Source organism: Mauremys reevesii, linkage group 14 (genome assembly GCF_016161935.1).
Source record: "Mauremys reevesii isolate NIE-2019 linkage group 14, ASM1616193v1, whole genome shotgun sequence".
In the NCBI taxonomy this organism is placed as follows: domain Eukaryota; kingdom Metazoa; phylum Chordata; order Testudines; family Geoemydidae; genus Mauremys; species Mauremys reevesii.
In genome coordinates, this window is record NC_052636.1 from 40,174,592 (window position 1) to 40,189,241 (window position 14,650).

The 14,650-nt window shown below is 46.4% G+C and overlaps 1 protein-coding gene across 1 annotated transcript; it reads left to right on the top strand.

Annotated features, from left to right (window-relative positions):
• Nucleotides 1-10,018: 10,018 nt before the first annotated feature.
• On the top strand, nucleotides 10,019-10,663 carry LOC120381671 (zinc finger protein 436-like; the record flags this gene model as incomplete). The annotated part of the gene is made up of 1 exon (XM_039499802.1): nucleotides 10,019-10,663. A coding segment is annotated over one exon (645 nt), but the record flags the coding sequence as incomplete, so codon positions are not given.
• Nucleotides 10,664-14,650: the final 3,987 nt, after the last annotated feature.

The following is a 14,650-nucleotide window of genomic DNA, read 5'->3' on the forward strand; positions in this document are numbered from 1 at the left end:
CTGGGGCTGGCTGAACAGTGCAGCTGGGAAGGGAGGGGCAGCAGTGAGTGCTGGAGGTATGAGCCAGGAGCGCAGCCCCACAGGGCTGGACACTGACTTCTCCTGACCCAGGGACACCCCTGAGGTGGTTTGTCCACGGATGCACAGGCCGTCTTGGCAGGGCAGCTCAGCTGCAGTACCTGCACACCTCTTCCTGCAGCCTAATACAGTGGGGACCTTTCCAAGCTGCGGGTGACGGGGCTCTGGAGCTAACAGGGTCTGTTCCTGGCTCTGTCACAGACCTGTTTAGTGACCGTGGGAAGTCACAGCCCTCTCTCTGTAACGCTGTCTTCAGTGACTCGAGAGCACGAGCACCAGCCTCGGGCAGACTGGTAAGAAGCAGGGAACAAACCCCAAATTGGGTGTGAGGTCTGTATGGAGATTTCACCAACCAAGTATCCAGTGTAAACACTTCAGGCTCTGTAACAGCATTAACATGGAACCACAGACAGTCCTCTTGGGTGATCCCATATATCTTTCTGACCCTGGTTGAGAACCCCTCCCTTACCCCACGAGTCACAGCGATGTTCAGGTTACTGCCAGGCCCAAAGGACCAGTCACTTCCTTAGGTCAATTGAATCTTAGATCTTCCAACAAAGACAACACTTGTAGCCAGTCCTGTCATAACCTGTATTAAGACTTTTTTAAAAGGAAACAAGAGTTGTTGACAAAGTTAAAGCAGGTAATCCTATAGATGCAGACGAGTTGCAGTCTTAGATTTCAAAGGTAATAGAAGCTTCTATAATAAGCAAGCTCTGCATATTCGTTAGGACTAACCCCGGCTAGGCAGCTGGGGATCTCTTGCTTATTCCTAGAAACTTTGCCCCCTAGAGTCCAAGCAACATACAGATCATCAGTTCCTTTGGCATGGGATTTTTCATCCCCTTCCTACCATGTGCTCTGTCCTGGAAACTCAGCTAATGGGAAGTCAAGAGCACAACAACAGTTTTTTGTGTCTTCGTTAACATCCCATAATAGTCTCTCTGATGTTGATGGACCTTTCCTGCCAGGCAGGGTGTAATGCATTCTGTTGCCAATCAGCACTTCGCACAGGTAAAGTCTCTCTCCTGTCTGGTGATTTACAGAGGCTCACAATGCAACTAGTCAGATGTTAACCCAGGCAGCAGCTCACAAGCATTCAATGAAGTGTAAACACTAAACACATTCTTATGTTCACTGTCTGTCTGAGGAGTATCTACTCATTGGGACTCGCTGGGGAGCCACAGAAAGGAACAAGATGTGCTGAGGCAAGAAGGCCAAGTCTCAGAGCCCCCAGGTCACGCTTCCCAAAAGCTAAAACTAGGCCCAGCCCTTGAAAGGGGCACTCCCAGGAGAGACTGTATAAAGGCTGGTGCATCAAACAACTTTGTAAACCTGAGAGAGCTGCCTTGGGGACAGTGACAGGGCGAATCCCCAGAGTGACTCCTTTGATTCTGCTCGTCTCTGGCCTTTGGTTCATGGAATCACAGAACTGGAAGGGACCTCGAGAGGTAGCTAGTCCAGTCCCCTGCCCTCAAGGCAGGACGAAGTATTATCTAGACCAGGAGTGGCCAACCTGAGCCTGAGAAGGAGCCAGAGTTTACCAATGTAGATTGCCAAAGAATCACAGTAATACGTCAGCAGCCCCCCATCAGCTCCCACCCCCTGCTCCCAGCACCTCCCACCCATGGGAAGCCACAATAATCAGCACCTCTCCTTGCACCTCCTGATCAGCTGTTCACACTATGCAAGACACTGGGGGGGGGGGGGGGAATGGAGCAAGGGCTCTGCAGGCTCAGGGAAGGGGTGGAGTGGAGGCAGGGCCTGTAGCTGAGTAGTGAGCACAGCCAGCACACTGAAAAGTTGGTGCCTGTAGCTCCAACCCCGGAGTTGGTGCCTATAAAGGAGCCGCATATGAAATTCTAAAGAGCCACATGTTGGCCACCTGATCTAGACCATCCCTGAGAGGTGTTTGTCCAGCCTGCTCTTAAAAATCCCCAATGATGGAGATTCCACAACCTCCCTAGGCAATTTATTCCACTGCTTAACCACTCTGACAGTTAGGGAGTTTTTCCTAACGTCCAGCCTAAACCTTCCTTGCTGCAATTTAAGCCCATTGCTTTTGTCCTGTCCTCAGAGGTTAAGAAGAACAATGTTTCTCCTTCCTCCTCGAAATGAACTTTTATGTACTAGAAAGCTGATCATATCTTCTCCAGACTAAACAAAGACAGTTTTTCAGTCTTCCCTCATAGGTCATGTTCTCTAGACCGTTAATCATTTTTGTTGCTCTTCTCTGGACTTTCTCCAATTTGTCTACATCTTTCCTGAAATGTGGCACCTTGAACTGGACACACTACTCCAGTTGAGGCCTAATCAGTGCAGAGTGGAGCGGAAGAATTACTTCTTGTGACTAGCTTACAATATTCCTGCTAAAACATCTCAGAATTATACTTGCTTTTTGCAACAGCGTAGCATTGTTGACTCTCATTTAGCTTGTGATCCACTGTGACTCCCAGATCCGTTTCTGCAGTGCTCCTTCCTAGGCCGTGATTTCCTGTCTTGTATGTGTGCAACTGATTGTTCCTTCCTAAGTGGAGTACTTTGGATTTGTCCTTATTGAATTTCATCCTATTTACTTCAGACCATTTCTCCAGTTTGTCCAGATAATTTTTAATTTTAATTCTATCCTCCAAAGCACTTGCAACCCCTCCCATCTTATCGCCCACAAACTTGGTAAGTGTAACAGAGAGACTCTGCTGCTGGGAGGGGTTCACCATGTGTCAGAGGGTCACACCCTGGTGGGAGGGGGCTAGGCCTGTACTGGGATATGCTCACTCTGTGCTTCACAGTGTGGCAGAACCTAGAATGTCGATTAGCAGGGAACAATGCTGGGGGGAATCGACATGTGGAAAGGACAGAAACCCTGTCTGAATTCTCTCACATTGCCCTTCTCGCCCTGGCAGGTTACAGAATAACGTCCACGTTTCACCCCAGATCATCCCCTCCTCCCAGCGAGAAGTAAATGGCTGCAATGGAGCTGACTCAGGTAAGGGATTCTCAGGGAGCTGGTGGTGGGTTCTGCTTGGAGGGAGAGAAGCAGTAAATGTATAGGAGGGTGGGATCTGCTAGAAGTAGTGGGAGGCAGGAACTATCTAGGGTATGGAATGGGAGGGGACAGGATGTGACAAACGTGCTGAGACTTGTGTACTCTAGGATGTGATGGGTTGTCACCCCGGGGTGCAGTCTGGGGAGCTTCTGGGAACCGCTGTGCCCTCTAACCCTCAAGCTAGGCTGGCCCTTCTCACACTGCTTTGCTGGAGATTCAGCCAGCCTCTCCAGGCCCTGTTATCACCCAACACGACAGCAGGTGGCGCCATACACTCAACTAACCTACCTGAGTGTTTTACCTAAGGCACTCAAGGAGAGAAGACAAAAGCCAATTTCCCAGCGATAAGTGATAGCAAACAGATCAAAGCAGATTACTTAAATAACCAAAAACTCAAACCAAGCCTAACATACTATCTGGATAGAATTTGAATTAGCAATTTCTCACCCTGACTGACGATAGAAGCAGTCCACCAAGTTTCCATATACAAGCTAGAAATCCCTTTACCCTGAGACCACCACATCCCCGAGTTCAGTCTTTGTTCCTCAGGTGTTTCCAGGAGTTCTCTTGTGTGGGGAATGAGGCCAAGAGATGATGTCACAACCCACCTTATGTAGCTTTTCCATATGGCAGGAACCCTTTGTTCTAAACTCAGTTCCCAGTCCAGTTTGTGGAAAAATAGAGGTACCAAAATGGAGTTTAGTGTCATGTGGTCTGGTCACAGGCCCTACCATGGCCTGCTGAGTCATAGTAGCCATGACTCATAGGCTGGCTGAAACATTCCCAGGAAGGCTAAGCTCTTCCACGGTCCATTGTCTTTGTTGATGAGCCATGAACACTTTCTGGCTTCTTTGTTGTACCTGAAAGGCTCGTTGTGGGTGTTACCCAGAGTAAGCACATTTGAAATACAGATACAGAGTCAATATCCATAACTTCAGATACGAATATGATACATGCACACAAATAGGACAATCATATTCAGAAAATCCTAACTTTTCCAAAGACACTGAACATATGATGCGTCTTGCACAAAATGCATCATAATTATGTCCTAATCATTTCATAATCATACCACTATGCTGAATGTGGGGGTGTAGTGTCAGGGCCTAATTTCAAGGCACAGAAGTTGGGAATGGAACTTCCCCTCTTTGTGGAACAGGAAATAACCCCCCAGCCAGGGCTGGGAAAACTTCCCAGACTCCCAGTGCTGGAACCTGAACCTACTGACACTTTATTAGTTACCACCAACCCCAATCTTTGTGGCAACTGCAAACGTTATCGGTGATGATTTTATATACTCTTCCAGGTCATTGATAAGAATGTTAAATAGCACAAGGCCAAAAACCAATCCTTCTGGGAACCCCCTAGAAAGAAATCCACTCGACCATGGTTCCCCATTTATAATCCCAGTTTTTAATCTATTTAATGTATGTCGTGTTTATTTTGTATCTTTCTAGTTTTCTAGTCAAAATGTTGTGCTGAACCAAGTCATATGCCTTACAGAAGTTTAGGTATATTACATCAATACTATTAGTTGCAACCAAACTTTTGATCTCATGCAGTAAGGATATCCAGTTAGTTTGATTGGCTCTGTTGTCTCTGAACCTTTGTTAATTGGTACTAATTATATTACCCTCCTTTAATTCTTTATTAATTAAATCCATATTTGCTGCTCCATTATCTTGCCCAGTATCAGACTAACACTCTTGAAATTAGCTGGGTCATCTCTTTTACCCTTTTTAAATATTGGCACATTATTAGCTTTAGTCCAGTCTTCTGGAATTTCCCCAGTGTTCCAAGTCCTAATTAAAATCAACATTAACAGTCCTCCACACTCCTCCGGCAGATCTTTCAAAACTCTTGGATACAAGTTATCTGGACCTGCTTATTTAAACATGTCTAACTGTAATAACTGCTGTTTAACATCCATACCATTGTTAGGGATTAATTTTGTACTTAATATAATTTTTAAAAACTTCCTTCTTATTTTCATAAATTGGTCATTGATTTCTGATAGCTTCCGTTACCAATTTTCTACAATTCTGACTTTCTAACTTCTATTCTTTACTATTGACTTCCCTTTCTTCCATATATTTTATTTGGAGAGTGTTGGGATTCCTACCAGGGAACGACCAGCATGGTCCAGAGACAGCCCCATCTCCTATATCAAGCCCTGGCTAGTAGGTATGTGATAAATGTGATGACTCTGCCTCCATCTGTCAGCTGGCAGACACAAAGGTTCTCTCTTTCTACCCTCTGATGCCTCCTGGCTGCTCTAAGCTAGGTGGGGTGGGACTCTGTTAACATGTGCCTCCCGGAGCTTCCATTTCCCTGGCGCTGCTGTTCCGTGAATAGTGGGGTTGTGAATGGGGGAGCAGGTACTGAGTGTTGGACTCTTGCTCTTTCAGGGGCCGGTGACCTTCGAGGAGGTGGCTGTGTTTTTCACCAGGGAAGAGTGGGCTCTGCTGGACCCCACTCAGAGAGCCCTCTACAGGAATGTCATACAGGAGAACTATGAGACTGTGACCTCCCTAGGTAAGGAGTCCTCTCCTCTCGGTTATTAGAAGCTGTGAGGTCTTTTAAGAACCTGAGTTGTAATAACTTTATACCTTTATTTGTCATACAAGTTTTGACAAGTTTTCTTGCCCCCCCCCCCTCTTTTTTGCCTTATCTCCCACCCACTAGTATCATTTTTGTCATGTGCCTTTTTGGTGCCATCAGTCATTTTAAAATTGCATTGAATGTATCCTTACTGGCAACATTCATAACTACATTAATAACTGTAACTTTCATGCCTTTTTCTCATTTTAAGAGGAAACTATGCTGCCTATAGAATTCTAAATTGAGTAAATAGGTGTGTGACTCTTGCCTGGCTTGTGTGACAGTCAGATGAGCTCCTCTTTCAATAGGAGAGCGTATAATGTTTCCATTCAGGACCCCGCCGGTGAAGGGAGAACAGAGCTGTGGGAGGGGAGGAGAAGGGGGGAGTAGATAATTCTGGGGTGTCAGGACATGGGGAGGGTGTGTGCAGGATTAGAGCTAAGAAGCAGCGGGAGGGATGAGGTAGTGAGAGACGAGGAGGGAACACAAGAAGCTCCCAAGGTGCCTGCAGGTGGTGCTGGCTGAGAGTAATGGGAAGAAGTGGAGAGGAGTGTGGAGGAAGGGCACTGAGGAAGTGGCTCAGTCTCAGGTGCTGAAGCTAAGTGGCCTGTCCTTGTGGAAGAGTGGGACCCCTTGGGGGTCTAGTGCACTCAAGGGGCACCTCCCAAGGACTGTTTAAAAGCCAGGGCATTGCACAGGTCCTATGGATCCATGACAGTGCCAGAAGTTCAGCCTTATGGGGAAAAGATATAAAACAAGAAAAGGATCTAAATGCGTGTTTACCATCGCTCCCTCTCAGTCCTCATGGGAATCCCTGATCCGTTCCAAAGTGTATTAAAACCTTCCTTAAAGGCTTATCTCTTGGTTATCAGGTCATGTCCATTTGTTAGAGGGTTTTCCCTTCACCCTCCCACTTCCCTGGTTCTTGTCACGCAGACAGCAAGCAGCGAAAGACTAGAAGTCTGAAGCACAGATAATGCAATGTTTATTGGGGTTATTTCCAAGCAAGCATATGCCACTGCCCTAATGAACTTACACCTAGAAAAATTAATTATGCAGCAGACAGAAACAATTAGACAACCAGACTGATTATGGCCACCACTTTTACCTTTAAAGATAAAATGGTACAGAAATTAGGGTTTCACAACCACAACCATTGAGAAGTGATTTCTTGCCAGACCAGCTGCTGTCAAACTAAGTTTTCTTAACCATCTTAAGATCTGTTTCTTTATCTGGTGGTGATGGGTGCTATCAGGACAGGATCATCTTCCTAACAGCCCAGTAGCACCTTATTTCAGTGTGACTGGTTTGGGATGTGACCCTTCGCTTCCCAGCTTATGGCTGCCCCTGCTGCTTAGCCAAAGGCCTTAGCGTAAGAACAAGACCCCTAGTGAGAGAAGGCCCAGACACAGGCAGACTGAGATTTTGATTCTTAGCTAGTGAACGGGTATAAAGACAAAGTGATAAAAATACCCTAAGTTCTTAAAGTCTAGGCTTTACAGGCAGGCCTGAATATCTCTATTCTAACAGTGGGTTCTAGCCCTTCCCCCATTCTGTGTCTGTCCTGTCTATTTAGATCAGGGGTCGGCAACCTTTCAGCAGTGCTGTGCCGAGTCTTCATTTATTCACTCTAATTTAAGGTTCCATGTGCCAGTAACACATTTTAACATTTTTAGAAGGTCTCTTTCTATAAGTCTATAATATAGAACTAAACTATTGTTGTAAGTAAAGTAAATAAGGTTTTTAAAATGTCTAAGAAGCTTAATTTAAAATTAAATTAAAATGCAGCGCCCCCTCGGACCAGGGGCCAGGACCCAGGCAGTGTGAGTGCCACTGAAAATCAGCTCGCTGCCGCAGGTTGCCTACCCCTGATTTAGATTGTAAATTCTTCAGGGCACGGGCCATCTACTGTTCTCTGTTTGCACTTTGCCTAGCACAATGGGGACCCACTGTTAGTTGGTCCTTAGGCACTAAGGTAGTGAATATGATTTGTTATAATAGTAACTCTCCTGCCACTTTGAGCCAAAGAAGATGGCCTTGGGATGCGTAGCCTTATTTGGGGTGTGAGAGTAATGTTGATTTGATTTATCAACTTAATTTAATGTGTATTGTAATTATTTTAATTAATTAATAATAATACTTAATCATTTATATTAATTAATATGGGTTTAGGCGCGCCAATTTGTTTGATCAGAAGATAAAAGTTCGTGTTTCGAATCAGGTTCCACAGAATTGATAAAGGGACCTTCGGGGGTATGACAGGAAGCTCACAGTGAGACAGATATAGTCATAACGACTTTTTATTATACTCAATGAAATAGTAAGTAAATTGTAAAACAGGTAGAATTACAGAGTTACAATTGTATTACTGTTATTCAGGAGATGCATATGATGATACAATATTATGTGCTGCAAACTTTTGGTTAATATTCACACCCTGTTTTGATAAACTGGTGTTGGCCTCACCTCTGGCGGTTCTGGTTTCACAGCTCTTGCAAGGGAAACTAATGCAAAGAGCTGTCAAAGCTACTTTGGAATTTACTTTTTAGCTCAACTAAATAATCTAATACACAAATTAAAATAAAGTTTAGAGAGACCAAGCTTAGCCGAGACCCTTTTGAACTTAAAGTTTGAAAAGAAAATAAGTGTGGCCTATTACTGGTTAATAGCTGTCGTAGATGGATAGCATGAATACGTAGTTGAAGATGGTGAAGCGTAGAGAAGGAGGAGGAGGTCGAGGTGCGGGTAAAAAGAGATATGTTACCTCTTTTTATAGCGAGGTAGGTTACCTCTTTTTTTGGAAATAAATGCCGGAAATCCTTCCTTTTATGCCCAAATTTCAGTCTTCCCCCATAGAAATGATAGGGTACACTTACTCCTTAGGCTAGTATGTATGTGCGTATGGATGGCAGGTATCTGCGCACTTGTGGGGTACTTGTTAAGCCTGTGAGTACAACTTCGAAAAATCCCCTTTGCTATTCTTCATTGTCTGTTGGTCTAGGTAAAGAGTCTTAGACCTAAGCGTAGGCACTTTATTTGGGTATAGGAAAAACAGTTCCTTTTCTGGATGAAAGGGCACAGGATATAGCTATGCTAACTTTGCTTTAACTTAAAATGCAGGTTTTTGGCGTGTAGGTTTCTTGCATTACAGCCAAATATATTTTTAATATGAATTAATAAACCTATCACAATACTGTACTTATAAGAAAAGAGATATTGATGCAGGCAAGCAGATGAATCCTGAGGGCTACAGATGTTACTGCCTAAAAATGAGATGGGGTTAAAACTACGGAATATTCTTTGTGACAAGTATCCCACAAATTCCACTGACCTCCCTTGTTTTCTTTGCCTGCAGTAGGGTTTCCAATTTCCAAACCTGCTGTGATCTCGCAGCTGGAACGAGGGGAAGAACCGTGGGTCCTGGACCTCCAGGGCTCTGAAAAAGAAGTGGTCCCGAGAGCTGCCGTCACAGGTGAGGACTTGGTTAAACAACTCAACAACTGCTTAGGAATGCAGGAAACATTTGGGATGCCCTACAAAGATCCTGTGAGCTCTCCAAGTTCAGGATTGTCCCCTGCAGATGTGGAATCATTATGGCAGATGTCACTCATGGCTTCCCTCCTATTCTGACTGACAACTGGCAGCAGGTCCCTCCCCGATCTCACTTTCCCCTGAGAGTTATGGTGCAATGAGGACCCAGAACTGATGCCTTCCTCTCTTCTCTGTGGAAGGGTTTGGGGAAAATCAGCACCTGATAGGTTTGATCTCTCCCACATATATTTTGGTTTGTTCATCCCTTTTTCCATTCCTCTCTCTGACATTTCCTTTTTCTCAGGCACAGGGAGTGATCTATGTCTGGATTCTCTCTGTCTCCCATCCGGCGATGGGATGGTGAGTGAAAACAAGGAGGAGAAACCCCAGCAGGAAGACACTGTGCAAGTAGATCCACATTGGCTGTTATCAGGAAGATCCAAAGGGAATGTTTCCAGGAGTTGTGCACTCCCAGAAGACACAAAAGCCTGTGAGACTCAGCAGAGGCCAGAAGAAAACTACAGTAGCCACTCAGACCTTATTCCACACAACAGAGTCAACTTGGAAGAGAGACGCTACATGTGCCATGAGTGCGGGAAAAGCTTCAGTCGGCGCTCAAACCTTATCACACATCAGAGAATCCACACTGGGGAGACGCTCTACACGTGCTCTGAGTGCGGGAAACGTTTCGGGCAGAGCTCTGCCCTTATCAGACATCAGATAATCCACACAGGGGAGACGCCCTACACGTGCTCTGAGTGCGGGAAAAGCTTCAGGCTGAGCTCTCACCTTATCACACATCAGAGAATCCACACAGGGGAGACGCTCTACACGTGTACTGAGTGCGGGAAAAGCTTCAGGCGGCGCTCTCACCTTATCAGACATCAGATAATCCACACAGGGGAGACGCCCTACACGTGCTCTGAGTGCGGGAAAAGCTTCAATCGGCGCTCAAACCTTATTACACATCAGAGAATCCACACTGGGGAGATGCCCTACACGTGCGCTGAGTGCGGGGAAATTTTCGGGTGGAGCTCTGACCTTATCAGACATGAGAGAATCCACACTGGGGAGACGCCCTACATGTGCTCTGAGTGCGGGAAAAGCTTCAATCGGCGCTCAAACCTTATTACACACCAGAGAATCCACACAGGGGAGATGCCCTACACGTGCTCGGAGTGCGGGAAAAGCTTCAATCAGCGCTCAAACCTTATTACACATCAGAGAATCCACACAGGGGAGATGCCCTACACGTGCTCTGAGTGCGGGAAAAGCTTCAAGCAGAGCTCAAACCTTATCACACATCAGAGAATCCACACAGGGGAGACGCCCTACACGTGCTCTGAGTGTGGGAAAAGCTTCAATCAGAGCTCACACCTTATTAGACATCACAAAATCCACATGAGAGAGAACTGTAATAAATCCCTTGACTAGGGCTGGCCAAAGTTTTGTTTTTTTAATTACATTTGCTAATTCCCACATAGTGATTTTTGCACCATCTTCACCAAGGTCTCTCAGCTCCACCAGATCAGTTGCCTTCTTCTGCCTTTTGCAGCTCACCCTTCTTTGGGGTCAGTCCTGTGATCTTTTCTATCACCTCCTTTCCTTTGAGTCGAAGGAGTGTGTGTCCCTCCTGCCAGGAATGTTCATCAGCTCCAGGTGGGGGGAGAGAGGTTTGATCCCAACAAGCTACACAGAGGCAAAAAGTACCTGTGCCTGACATCCACTAGGGCTGTACATGGCGTTGGCTGCTCAAGTTAGTGATCGTAATGTAAACATTTGTAGTGCAGATGCAGCCCAGGTGCAGGGGTTGGCATTAGCTTTCCCCTTGACCTGACCTAAACTCCATCACTTTCCCTAGTCTAAACAAACCCTGAGCATCACAGTTATACTGTTCCCCCATTTCACAGCAACTGTTAGTCATCGAGTTCTCCCTTGGGGAACCAATTGTTTCATTCCCAGTTGCTCTGATGTTGCTTCAGGTTGTGCTGGGGAGCAGATATTTTTATTATCATTTTCCACACTTAAAATATATTGAACTATAACAAAGAGCAGGAACAGGGCAGGGATAGGGAAAAATGTCATGTCACCCATTGTAACAACAGACGTAGTTAGGGTAAGACAGAGGGATTCCCTTATTCCCCATCACCATCCTCCTTCAATCCGTGCTAGAGCCTAAGAATCCTTTTCCTTTCCCCCGTTGTGGGATGGGAGACGTCCCAAAGTGCTCCCTGTGCTATAGCACATGGCTAAGCTCAGAGAATAAACCCCAAATATCCCCTGAGCTTTGCTTTTTGAATTCTGTGTTTCCGATTACTTCAAGCCTGGGCACTGTGATTATTTACCAGTTTCTCTAGCACTGTTCCTACCACTGTTTCTGTAACATATTTTGTTTTTTATGGGACAGGGTTGTTGTTCCTTTGCCTAACCCCAAGCTGGAAGGCCAGGGGGTCTGTTTTCTCTGGCCCCTCCCCAGAGACAAATCTGACAGGGTTGCACCTGCCAGGAGCAAACAAAAAGCCCCATCGGTCACACACACAAAGTAGATAGACACACACAAGACACAGAAGAAACTGAATTATTTGAGCTATCAACATTTCCACTTTCCCACAGCCATGTTAGTTCTGAAGGTTGTTTTAATTTGTTTATTTTCTTGGAACCAGAACTGGGGAAAGAGACACTGGAGTCAGTGGAATAACAGCGGGAAGGGATAAGTCTCATGATTTGTCACTAACCAAAGGCTTTGTGAACAGAGCGATAATGTTACTGAATGGTCTGGCTAACCCTGCAGTTAGAAACAATCAGCTCTACGGGTGGTAAATTTACAGAGGCTCTGCTGCTGATCATGAAATAGAAGCACATTGCCTTTAAACAGCTGCTATTTCAATGCCTCTGAAAGTACAGAAAACAATGATCTATGTTAAAGGAACGTTGCCATTTCTCAGAGCCCCAATTTCTGTTGTGTGTGTACAGGAAGGTTTGAATGTGTAGCAGGTAGTTTAGTAAAGCTTAGCTATTTTATGTGTGTAACAGGCTCCTGCCCACCTCCAGCAGAGGTTTCAATCACATACGATGGCAACTTACCAAATGTCACACAAATTAGTCCATCCCTCCCCATATTCAGTCTCTGACCGGAATGTTCAAATGAGGCAGAGAACTGGGAAAGTATCGCAGTAGGAATACATTAACAAGTGGGATTAATCAGAGCTGGGCTGCAGACAGAGCCTGGTCTAGAGCTGGTGAAGTGACAGGGACACACTCCCGCTAGTGCCGGCTCTGAAATAACAGCAGAAGCAGATCGAAGAGAATGAGCTCATGGGCAGCTGCCCTGTCAGTGCATCACTCACCTGGCAGGTGTTACACAAAACACAGCACTTCCCCCCACTGCCACCACTTCATTATACTGTCCATGGGGCTCTTTGTCCTGCAGGACTTTGATCTCTCCGGGTGGTCCATGGTGATTCATAACAGAGCCATTGGGGAGCAGGAGTCATCCCAATGGAAATCTCTCCACTTCTTTCTCAGTGTTACCTTCTTAGCCCTGGCTTTGGACATGACGTTAGCCTTACTCCTGTCTTGATTTTAGGTAGGATTGTGATCACCTTCTGGGGCTTGGCAGCTTAGAACTTTTGAGGGCTTTTCTCTGCCTTTTTGGTCCCCGCTGCAGTCAGTACATTCTAGACATGGGCAGGGTGACCGCCCTGGGGATCTTCACCGCTTGAGCCAGCTCCTGGGGGGCGATTTTCCGGCGCACAGCCACTGTCTTCTTCGCCCGCCTTGGCCTGGGGGCCCAGCTGCTGGTTGAATGGGAAGGAGCCAAAGTGCTGGTGACTTTAGCCCGCACCAAGTGGCCTTTGCTCGTCAGACTCCTGAACCCCAACTGGATGTGGTTCTTGTTCTTCTGCACAGCACAGCCCTGGAGAGGAGGGATCTGCAAATGTACATTCCTATGATCCCTTTGTTTAATTGATGAAAACATAAACTAGACACTTAGAGGATTGGAACTGATTTCAGCTGATGGACAGGTGTGCTAGGTTTTTATGCATTTGGACAGTGAAATGTTGAGTGTTACATTCATTTCAAGCATCCCCGTATTGTGGAGCTCCTGAACATAATGGAGAATGGAAATGAAAATGTTTTCCCTTTTTTCAAAAATAAAAATAAAAAATAAGAGGCTTATTAGAGAGAACTTGGATTTGAAGCAGGGACCACTTGATCTGCAGTCAAACACTCTACCACTGAGCTATACCCCCTGAGAGCAGATACTTTCCCCATTGTAGCTGAAGCACATCAGTGATTCCAATAGCAGGGGCAGGTTCTCTCTGAGGCACAGAGATTTTTCGGGGAGTTGGTGGCTCCTTTCTTTCCTCACTCTGGAGTAAACTCAGCTTTTTATTCCATGGTACATGTTTTATGGACTAACAGCAGCAGCTTGAACAAAGAGGAGAGTGAATATCTCACTCTCAGGGCTGAAGGTGGCCACGTCCCCTCTGTCTGACCGTTGCCATTGCAGGAGAGAAGGTTTCAAGGGAATTGAATGCCCTGGCTCAGACTAGAGACACAGAAAGGTTTTGCTGTTCATTGAACAGCAAAGGAAATTGTGTCTGTATGTGAAACTGAGGAGGGACATGAAATGCCCACAGGGTGGCGCAATGCCCTAAGCTAAGGCAGGAGGGTGAAGGAATGGGGCTGAGGAATGACTGAGGTGGACTCACCTGGGATTGAAATGACATTTGTTTGTGTCGGGCAGTGAGAAATGTGACATTAATTCAGATGCAGGGTTGAGGCTTCTTTAGCTCCTTGTAGAACTTGAACTTGATTTCCCTGAAGGGAAAAGGGGAAAGTCTGGGGCGGCCTTTAGTCCCTGGCTGGAGCAGTGTGTGAAAAAGGCTCCAGCTGGCAATTACAGGCCACTGAGGCTAACGTCAGTACCAGGCACATTGGGTGGAATTGTAGAGCCCAATTATTAGACCCATCGGTGGAGGGAATTTGCTGGGTGTAGCGGGTGGTTCCCTGCTCCTGCCCTGCGGGGCTTGAAGCGCCCAGGAGAGGGCTGGGGTTGGGGCAAGGAGCCTGGGCTGACTGGGGGAAGCAGGCTCAGCTGTGGCCATGCCCCAGTCAGGCCCAACTGGCCCCTATAAGAGGCTGTGAGCCAGGAGCCCAGTCAGTCTCCCTCTGCTTGTAGTGAGAGAAGGGCCTGGCTGCAGGGACCTAAGCAAGACACCTAGATTGGGAGCAGGGCTGGGGAAGGGCCAGAGGAGCTGGGGGCTCTGGCCTGGAAAGCCCCAGGCTGCAGGCCTGACTATAGGCTGAATAGGTGCAGGGCTGCAATGGGGCAGCCCAGGGGGAAGCAGAGGCGGCAGGTCCAAACCCCTTTGCCTGTGATGAGTGGCT